The sequence below is a fragment of the Bubalus bubalis genome, chromosome 15 (assembly GCF_019923935.1).
Source record: "Bubalus bubalis isolate 160015118507 breed Murrah chromosome 15, NDDB_SH_1, whole genome shotgun sequence".
Classification (NCBI taxonomy): domain Eukaryota; kingdom Metazoa; phylum Chordata; class Mammalia; order Artiodactyla; family Bovidae; genus Bubalus; species Bubalus bubalis.
The window spans coordinates 54,101,975-54,113,312 of NC_059171.1; the positions used below are offsets into that span (position 1 = coordinate 54,101,975).

At 37.1% G+C, this 11,338-nt stretch overlaps 1 protein-coding gene across 2 annotated transcripts in view; it reads left to right on the forward strand.

Moving 5' to 3' along the window:
* TTPA (alpha tocopherol transfer protein) overlaps positions 1-11,338 on the forward strand; it is a 31,032-nt gene extending 19,694 nt beyond the window's left edge. Inside the window, exons 3-5 of one of the 2 annotated variants that reach the window (XM_025265347.3) lie at positions 2,431-2,624; positions 5,296-5,406; positions 9,325-11,338. In XM_025265347.3, coding sequence (XP_025121132.1) covers positions 2,431-2,624; positions 5,296-5,406; positions 9,325-9,513 — 494 coding nt within the window. In that variant the 3' untranslated portion in view covers positions 9,514-11,338. The remainder of the gene's footprint in view (positions 1-2,430; positions 2,625-5,295; positions 5,407-9,324) is intronic. The other variant, XM_044928742.2, reaches the window with a different exon arrangement.

An 11,338-nucleotide genomic window follows, 5' to 3' on the forward strand; every position in this document is an offset into this window, starting at 1 on the left:
GCTCCTCTCAACATCCCCTGCACTAGTTCCACTCCCATCTTTCTGCTGAAATGACCTGAGCAAGTCATCAGTGATCATCTTTTCACAGCAAACCTCTTCCTCTCTGATACCACAGTCTCCTGATGTTTTCTCCCAACTTAACTGACTATTTATTCTTAGTCTCCTTCACTGGCACTACATATTCAACTTCAAATTCTGAAATTCTTTTAGACATTGGCCCCAGCTTCCTCTTCTTAGCTGCTATATATCTCTGTACTACAACAGAGAGAATCATTAAGTCCACAATAATCACTGCCCTAGGCCTAGATATAACCACAAAATCCCTGAGATTTGTATCTTCAGCCCATCCTCTCTTTGTTTCTCAAAGCTCCAGACAACCAGTTCCCTGTCTCAACTGTACCCGCCTGGACATTTCACCAGCACGATTTTAATGTGTTCAAAACTACCTATAATCTTTCCTTCCCCAAACACAACAAATGGTACCACCATTCTACTCGATTGTCTAAGCCAGAAACTTTGGTATTTTTAGAATTTTACCTTTCCTTAGTCATAAATCTTTTCCCTCCCTTCATCTTGTTAGGTATTGCATGAAACTTTTAATCTGAAGATTTGCATCTTTTTCCAGCTTTGGAAGAATTTTCCTTTCCCCTCTGTTGCCTATTATCTGTGTTTTTTGTCTTCCAGAACTCTGATGAGTTGGATTTTGAAACTTCTGTATCTAGCTGCCCATCTCCTACCTTTTTATTCATACATATTGACTTCTCGCTCTCCTATGCTGAAACTGAGGGAATTCCTCAGCTCAATATTCCAGACCCTTATTCACTTGTTGGCTGTGTGTTTTCTGACATTTGTCCTATTAACAGAGATTTGCTCGAATTGTCATTTTATTTCCAAGAACTCAACTGATTCTTTTTCATAATAGCCTCTTCTTATAGTAATAGCCTAGGGCTTCCCTGGTGGCTCTGACAGTAAAGAATCTGCCTGCAATGCAAGAGAGCCAAGTATGATCCCTGGGTCGGTAAGATCCCCTAGAGGAGGGCATGGCAACCCACTCCAGTATTCTTGCCTGGAGAATCCCATGGACAGAGGAGCCTGGCGGGCTACAGTCCATGGGGTCGCAGAGTCGGACATGACTGAGTGACTAACACACACACAATAATAGCCTACAGTATCTTTATTTTTCCCCACTGAAACTATTTTGTTTCCTTTACCTTTTCTTGCTTTATTAGCTGTCTCCTTCGATTGTAATGCCTTTGTCTACTGAGTTGGATCCTTTCTTCTTTTGTGTGTCAGTGTTTTTAAAAATGTTATAATTCGTAGTGGTTGCATATCTTTTTAATAGATCGCCTGCTTGCCTATCCATTACTGTCACTTTTGCCCACCATGGCTTCCCCCAGGACTAGTGGGGGAGGGGAGAGGATAAGAATTCAGCAACTCCTTAGCACAGGTATTCCTTGTTTTTCCTGGGTGGCTACCCTAGCGCTTCTTGACTTGACTTTCCAAGACCACACTCACTGTTCTAGCCTGTGTGGACATGACCGCTACACGCTACATCACGGAGGGGTGTCAGAGAGAATCTACCTGCCTGTCTCATGCATTTCCCTTAGCAACAACCTCTGTGGTTACCATAGGACCCTGGCTACTCTTGGTAATCCAGAGCCTTGCTTTTCCCATTTTCAATACCTTTGAATGTGGAGCATGTCCAGAGGCATTCCCACCTTTAGTCACAGTTCCATCCTGCATATTTTGTGCTGTAGTTTCATCTGGCCATCAGACACAGCCTGCATTCATTCTTTTATTTTCCCCATGCTCTTAGGAATCTGTTCTTCTTCTTCTTCTTTTTTTTTTTAATGTGGACAAGGAGACACATGTGTGATCCCTGGGTCAGGAAGTGCTCCTGGTGAAGGGAACGGCAACCCTCTCCAATATTCTTGCCTGGAGAATCTCATGGACAGAGGCGCCTGGTGGACTATAGTCCATGGGGGTCACAAAAAAGTAGGACACAACTGAGTGACTAACACTTTCACTTTTTTTTTTAAAATGTCTTTACTGAATTTGTTACAATATGGTTTCTGTTTTATGTTTTGGCTTTTGGACCCCAACGCATGTGGGATCTTAGCTCCCAGGGATCGAACCCTCCCCTGCTACACTGAAAGGCAAAGTCCTAACCACTGGACCACCAGGGAAGTTGAAAGAATCTGTTTTTTACTAGGGATGTGAGGGAGGGAGGGAAAAGCAGGCTCATGTTCTTGGACCACCAATTTGATCTGTTATTCTATTCATGATCTTCGTATATGTATTATTTCTAATGATCTTGAAATCTAAAAAGAATCCATTTCCTTCTATAAATCTTTCTGATCCTTTATTCTTCACACAGTGCTGAGACATAAGTTTTTACGTTTTTTGTTTTTTTTTTTTTTTTTTTCCCAGCACACTGGGACCCGAAAGTTTTCACAGCTTATGATGCATTTCGTGTGAGTCTCATCACGTCGGAGCTTATTGTCCAGGAGGTAGAGACACAGCGAAATGGAATCAAGGCTGTCTTTGATTTGGAAGGCTGGCAGTTTGCTCATGCCTTTCAAATTACCCCCTCTGTAGCCAAGAAGATTGCTGCTGTTCTCACAGTAAGTGTGTAGTCTGTTCAGGATTGTTTTCGTTCCATCCCTCACTTGTGTGACCTCATGAACTGCAAGCACATCAGGCTTTCCTGTCTTCACTGTCTCCTGGAGTTTGCTCAAACTCATGTCCATTGAGTCGGTGATGCCGTCCAGCCATCCCATCCTCTGTCATCCCCTTCTCCTCCTGCCTTCGATCTTTCCCAGCATCAGAGTCTTTTCCAACGAGTCAGCTCTTCACATCAAGTGGATAAAATATTGGAGTTCCAACTTCAGCATCAGGTTGATTTCCTTTAGGACTGACTGGTTTGATCTCCTTGCTGTCCAAGGTACTGTCTTCAGGATAAGGCTTCCAAATATTAAATATAAATTTAGTTGTGTGTTAAAGAGAAGGGATAGTATATTTATTGGGCTTCCTTGATACCTCAGCTGGTAAGGAATCTGCTTGCAATGGAGGAGACCCTTGTTTGATTCCTGGGTCAGAAAGATCCCTGGAGAAGGGATAGGCTACCAACTCCAGTATTCTTGAGCTTCACTGGTGGCTCAGACAATAATGCAGGAGACCTGGGTTTGATCCCTGGGTTGGCAAGATCTCCTGGAGGAGGGCATGGCAATCCACTCCATTTATTGGGCTTCCCAGGTGATGCTAGTGGTAAAGAATCTTTCTGCCAATGTAGGAGACCCAAGAGACTCGGGTTCAATTCCTGCATCAGGAAGATCCCCTGGAGTAGGAAGTGGTTCCCTACTCCAATATTCTTACCTGGGAAATCCCATGGACAGAGGAACCTGGCGAGCTATAGTCCATGGGGCTGCAAAGAGTCAGACAAGACTGAGTGACTGAGCACAATCACACACATAAGTACATTTATTAGAAAATTAAATAAAATTTTAGAAGAGATACATATAATTCAATAATGGTAAGAGGGAGTAAAGTTATTATTTCAAAAAGAAAGAGTTGCAACAAACTGAAAATATGTTCAAAATTTCAAACCACAGAATTCATACATTTAAACAAGAATGTGATGACTTTATCTGTCATTAAAATTTTGTTCCTAAATTAAAAATTGACTCAAAAAATAATATTGATAACAATGATAATATACAACAAAGTGTCATATAGGTTTGGTTGGTATAGATTGAACAGTTCATTCCAGAAAAAAATAAGTCTTAAAAATGGCCATCATCTTTGACCCAGTAATCCTACTGTGGAAATCTAGCCAAGGAATAATCTTAAATATAGCAAAGACTTCGTGTATAATAATGATGGTTTACTCTGTGCTGGATACTTTACTGAATGTTTTAAATGCATTACCGTTTAATGGCTACACCAAAAGCTTATGATATATGACTATTTTTTTTCCATTTTACACATTATTTTACTATGTCAGAGAGGTGACATAGCAATGCCCAAACATACATGTTTTGTCAGCAGTGAAACAAGGATTCCCATCCAGGACATCTGGACATAAAAACTATACTTAAAAACATAATTTCTTTTGTACCTAAATACCATTACTACAGCACTGATTTTTATAGAAGAAAATTGCTGCTAAGTCACTTCAATCGTGTCCGACTCTGTGTCACCCCATAGATGGCAGCCCACCAGGCTCCCCCGTCCCTGGGATTCTCCAGGCAAGAACACTGGAGTCGGTTGCCATTTCCTTCTCCAAAGCATGAAAGTGAAAAGTGAAAGGGAAGTCACTCAGTCGTGTCCGACTCTTCGCGACCCCATGGACTGCAGCCTACCAGGCTCCTCTGTCCATGGGATTTTCCAGGCAAGAGTACTGGAGTGGAGTGCCAGTGCCTTCTCCGAGAAGAAAATTAGAAACAGCTTATTTATGGAGAAATAGGAAAAGGGTTACTTAGACGATGATACAGCCACTTGACAGATTACAGCTTCAATATTTAAAACCCACTATGTTTACAAAAATTGTGTTATGTCAGTGAAACAAAACAGGGTGTAAATTATTTAGAGAGCATAATGGCAATTATGTTTAAAATAAAATTATTCATAGAAAGAACCTGAAAGGAAAAGTGACAATTTGGTAACACATCTCTAAAAGCTGTGTGTTGAAAAAAAAAAAAAAGAAAAGAATTTTGCATAAAAGAACCTTGGCAGGAAAAAATTAACAACACATCTTTGGTTAGGGAAACTACTGATAATGTTTTTCTTTCAATTCTTAACTTTGTAACCTTAGAAAAAAGCTGATATTACTTTGATATGAAAGACTTATACCTATGTCAAAAGTTTAAAAGTGAAAAAAAAAGTTTAAGTGTTTGTTTATTGTACTTTTCTTTTGAAGGAAACTTTTATGAAAGTTTTTTTTCCTCAAAATAAAAATTTGAAGGGAAAAGTTAAATATAAATATACAAACGACTCACTGATTTTTCAAAAGCACATTTATATGTGATTGAGGGAGACATGTTATGTGTCTTATTTATGAAATATGCATGTATTTCTTTAAATACTTTGCCTAAGCTACAGGGTGAAAACTTTTCTTACTCTAGGGACAGTGAACTATAAATTAGGCTATTGTGTTGATGGCACAATTTTGAAAATTAAACCACACTTTAGGTATTGCTGTACATTTAGCAAGTGTTCAAAAAAGGGGTTTGTTGATAGGATCACATATTGATTTATGTTTTGTTATTAATAAGACATTTTCTTTATTTTCAAAAGGATTCCTTTCCATTAAAAGTTCGTGGTATCCATTTGATAAATGAGCCAATAATTTTCCATGCTGTCTTTTCCATGATTAAACCATTTCTGACTGAAAAAATTAAGGAACGGGTGAGTAAAACATTTTCAAATCACAATTCTTCTGTATTAAATGTTCCATTCCTTTTAAAATTTAAGAATAGCTCTCTTATTACCACCCTTCCCCTGACACACACAGAGCATTATCCAAGTGTTTTGAATATTTAATAATCCAACTACTTTTATAAATAAAAATTTCTTTTTAATTAAAAAAAATCAAATACTGGATCTCCCATGCATGGTTGGTGAGACTGCAAAATGATATATTCCCTATAGAGGGAAGTGTGGCCATAATTATAAAAATTACAACCTTCACATTTCTGAGATTTTTTTCCAAAGATATACTCATGGGGCTTCCCTAGTGGCTCAGATGGTAAAGAGTTCACAGGCTAATGCAACAGACACTGGTTTGATACCTGGGTCAGGAAGATCCCCTGGAGGAGGGCAGGGCAACACATTCCAGTATTCTTGCCTGGGAAATCCCATGGACAGAGGAGCCTGGTGGACTACAGTCCATGAGGTTACAAAGAGTCAGACACTGCTTAGCAATAAAACAACAACAAGAAATATCCACTTATAAACAAAATTATATATACGATTCATTGTAGCAAAAGATTGGAAACTATCAAGTGTATCATGAGGGAACTGGTTAAATAAGCTATGATACATCTACACAATGGAACACAGTAAGATTTGCAGGATGTATTGGGAAGTGAAATAAGACCATGCAGAATGTTTATGTTATACTACCTTTTGTATAAAAAGAGAAGACATCAGAAACTATAGTTTTATTTGCATAAAAGTTATCCTCAAAAAGGATATACAACCACCAAATTGTTTACTCTGTATAGAACAGAAGCGAGTTATGGATGGAGTGGATGAGGTTAGGGTTGGGAGCAAGACACTGTCTTGCTGTCTTTTATCTTGTTTTGATTTCTAGCCATGTGAATGTATTATCTATGTAAATAATAAATGTACTTACATTAGACATGTGTAACTAAAAACCGCAGTACCCAAAGTGTGTGACTTAATGTCATGTTAGTTAAAGCAAAGAGATTTGATGTTTTATTACCTATCTTGTGGAGTCTTAGCTCAGGTGGTATCACTTGGAATTTTTCAAGTGTTGACAATAGAATCTGAGTTCCCCAAAATGGCAACCATTCTTCTGCATGAATCTGTAAAGGATAATTTTTTTTTTGTTTGGCCATGCCACATGGCTTGCGGGATCTTAGTTCTCCCACAAGAGATCAAACCTGTGCCTTCTCCAGTGGAAGTTCAGAGTCTAACCACTGGATCTTTCCAAGGAATTCCCTTAAAGGATAATTTTTAGAGCATAATATTTAGACAAATGTTGGCAACATCTAATGCAAGAACACAAACAAGTTTTAAAGGCTTTGATGATTTAAATCTCAAAAATTACTTAAATATAAGTACTGATAATGTGAGTATAACATATTTGGAATTTTAGAAAGTATATTTTTCGGATTCTGAAAATGTATTATCTTGCATCTTCTCAGAAAATTATGACCATAGAACTTCATTTGAGGTTTTCCAGTAGACATTTCTGTCTGTCTTTAAGAGGAACCACCCCTATTCTTTCATTTTTATAAGAGTCAATTTTTTGTTCATTTTTTCCTCTTTTCAATATAGTTTGATAATAGCTGGCCATCTCTGTTGAATTCTGAAAGACATAAAAATAAGTATTTCTATTTTGAGTTATATTTTGGATCACAAAAACCCCAAGCTATAGCAATAAATTGAACCTAATAAACAGGAGAACATGAGCAAGAAAAGAAGAAAAATTTAAAATTGAGAAGTTAAGTGGAGCATTTCAGTGGAAGTTAATTGACATGAAACAGATTTGCCAAAATGAGGAGGGCGAGGAAGACCAAATCTTGCCACTTTCTCCCTTTAAATGTTTTGGCAATACTCTATGAATGATCTTATTTCCTCTTTCTTGAAGTGATAGTAGAATTTTTGAATTAAACATTTCTGAAAAAATCAAGAATTGGGACTGTGAGGTTCCTGAGTACAAGAAACTTGTTTCATTCCTCTTTCAGTCTTTGTATCCTAGCACATGAAGTCAAAGTGGAAGTCTTAGTTGCTCAGTCATGTCCTACTCTTTGCGACCCCCTGGACTGTAGCCCGCCAGGCCCTTCTGTCCATAAAATTTGCCAGGCAAGAACACTGGAGTGGAGAGCCATTCCCTTCTTGAGGGGAACTTCCTGATCCAGGGATCAAATCCAGGTTTCCCATATCACAGGCAGATTCTTTACCATCTGAGCCACCAGGGAAGCCTCAACCCTAGCACATCAGTTCAGTTCAGTTCAGTCGCTCAGTCGTGTCCAACTCTTTGCGACCCCCATGAATCGCAGCACACCAGGCCTCTCTGTCCATCACAAACTCCGGAGTTCACTCAGACTCATGTCCATCGAGTCAGTGATGCCATCCAGCCATCTCATCCTCTGTCGTCCCCTTCACCTCCTGCCCCCAGTCCCTCCCAGCCTCAGAGTCTTTTCCAATGAGTCAGCTCTTCGCATGAGGTGGCCAAAGTACTGGAGTTTCAGCTTCAGCATCATTCCCTCCAGAGAAATCCCAGGGCTGATTTCCTTCAGAATGGACTGGTGGGATCTCCTTGTAGTCCAAGGGACTCTCAAGAGTCTTCTCCAACACCACAGTTCAAAAGCATCAATTCTTCGGTACTCAGCCTTTTTCACAGTCCAACTCTCACATCCATACATGACCACAGGAAAACCCATAGCCTTGACTAGACGGACCTTTGTTGGCAAAGTAATGTCAACCCTAGCACATAGCAGGTGCTTATTAGAAGATTGAATTTACACATGAACCCTAGCAGATAAGTAAAGGTTGTTTATATATTTGTAACAAGATGTGCTTTTAATCAAAGTTTCCAAGTCTTTATTTTAACTTCAGGACATTATATGATGAATTTATATAGTTTAAAATGTTTGAAAATTTAAGTTCTCAACCATCATAATTTCTCTTAATTTTTTATTAGCCAAGACTATCTGTCAACTGTACCACATAAATTATTCCCCACATACCTAGTTGTGTGCTCAAATGTATGCTTTTGATAAGAACTAATAAAAAGAAATACACATTTATCATCTACAGAACTATTTCAGGATATTCCACCTTTTGCTAAGAATCACCAATACATTAGTAGGGAACAGAAGGTATAAAATAATTTCTAAAAATTATTTATTATTTATTTTTTGGCTGTGCTGGGCCTGTGTTGCTGAGCAGGCTTGTCTCTAGTTGCAGTGAGCAGGGGCTACTCTCTAGTTGTGGTGCAAGGGCTTCTCACTGCAGTGGCTTCTCTTGCTGCAGAGCACAGGCTCTAGGGTGTGGGGGCTTCAGTAGTTGTGGCTCCTGGGCTCTGGAACACAGCTCAATAGTTGTGGCACACAGGGTTAGTTGCTCCTTGGCATGTGGGATCCTCGTGGACCAGAGATCAAACCCGTCTCCTGCATTGACAGGTAGATTCTTTACCACTGAGCCACGAGGGAAACCCCCTGATAAGAACTAATAAAAAGAAGTACACTTTAATCATCTACAGAACCATTCCAGGATATTCGATCTTTTGCTAAGAATCACCAATACATTAATAGGAAATAGAATGTATGAAATGATTTTATTTAGTTTTAAAAATCTACTTTTGAAAGAAAAAGTATCTTTTTATAAATTCTGAATAGTTATAAGGATGCAAATATAAGAAAACAGTAAGATGAGCAGCTTCATCAGCAGCACAAGCATAAGTAAAATTATTGGCTTCATAAGCAGAGGGACAAATGATGTAGTATCTGCACAAGTTCTTGTCTTAGATGTGATGAGAATACCTCATTTTATGATGTTGAGTTTCTGCTGGAAATGCCTCTGCTATACTGGGAGGCAGAGGGCATATCTTCTAAAACATTTTGTCTGTTTCAGATTCATATGCATGGGGACAACTACAAGCAAAGCTTACTCCAGTATTTCCCAGACATTCTTCCACTGGAATACGGTGGTGAAGAGTACTCCATAGAGGACATCTGTCAGGAGTGGACAAATTTTATAATGAAGTCAGAAAATTATCTCAGCAGCATTTCACAGACAGTTAAAGGAGAAGAAGTTATTTAATGTGAAAGGTTTCCTGATTAAAAATTCATGACTGAGATCCTATCTGGTTATATGAATGAAAGAAAAGGAATCTTTAATGCTTTTCTGATTTTTTTTTTAATGTAAAAATCTTTTAACTTGAGCAACGTGGGTATTTGGGAAACTTCTTTACTTTTTAAGTATCTTTTCTTTACCTTAGAAGTAATTAAATGTTAGTATACCTTAAAAGCATATAAGAGGTTCCTTTTTTGGCATTTGAAAGAAAGTTATCTCTGAAGTACCGTCATGTGTACATTTGTGTTTAAAGTTTTATTTTAAAAAACTTTTCTGGTTTTTTTCATTCTGGTAATGAATACATAGTCCACTGAAGAGAAATATTAGCACAAATCAACTGACTATAAAAATCTATTCACACTTTTTTAGGTGTGTGTCAGATTAGACTATAATTCAGATTGAACTCTGAGTACAGTTTTACATAGTTATTTCCATGGGCCAGCAAGGTAGTTCACCTCAGGGAAATTCTATTTAGCATATTTGCACAATAGAAACTTTTGACTGAAGTCCATATGCCATAAACTATTATATGTTGCATCAGGTCTCTAGGAAATTATTCATGTTGATACAATTAACTCCATAGAAATTCAGAGATGGAATAATATTTGGTTGCCATATACATGGACTCTATTTTTAACTGAACAGTAACATGACTACACAAGGGGAAGGAAATGTTTACATTGTAAAATCAGTCAGTTACATCTGGAACTTTTCAGACTATGCATGAAATAATTTAGGTTTTACTATATTATCAGAACATTCTAGCCAAATCCTACAATTCATATTTACTTAAAAAAAACAGTAGTTAAAATGTGCTGTTTGTACTGTAGCTATGTTAATGCATATTTCATTTATTGAGAAAGATATGCCAATATAACTTTCAATTTATGACAATTTTTACAGTATTTTATAATTTTTGAATTTTATTTTAAACCTAAGAACACAGGATACAAAATTTGTTAAACAGGTTTTAGCTTAGTTGGGTTTCAACATTAATCATACAATATTAGCTTTGTGAAAGACTATGTAAAGGCTGTTTTTCTTTATAAGAAAATTATTCTAATCAGATGAGTTGGTACTTATGATTCTTTGTACATACATCTGTAAAAAATCAAATGATTATGAATGTTCTTTAGAGAACGTCTTTGTGATTTAGCGTTGGGAAGCTAACTGTACATTATAATTTTTGTTAAAAAAATTAGATCATGCTTGTTTTCTAAAAAATGATAAAACCTTCTTTATAAAATCATAAATTTAGAACTGTTTAATTAAAAATAACAGCAGAATAAAACCATTTAAAAAATGTAAATAATAGCAACAACAAAAAGCTCTAGTTTATCCAACTTTTATTCTTACATGGTTTACATCACAAAGTTCCAATTCATTCACATTCTGGGAACTTAAATCACTTTCTTCTGACTCTATAAAGGAATGATTACTTTAGCACAATAGATAGTATTTTTAAATGTCTTTTAAATATTATTCATGGGTGATGTTATTAATAGTAAATAGAATTAAAGTAAGTCAATCAACAGAAGTACATTTCATGATAGGATTTTGAATTTTTTATGGAATGAAGCGATTCACTGAGGAACATTATAAGAACAATGTAAAATGAACAGGCAGTTTTATAAGGTGGCAAGATAAATCACTATTGAATTGTCTCTGTTACTTTACAGTAATTGCACCAGAAGTGCCTTTTAAAAGACTAATATGTGCTCATTGTTACTGAACTGCACGATAATGTTTATTCTAATATTGTTCAAAACAAAATAAAGATTTTTCACTCAAA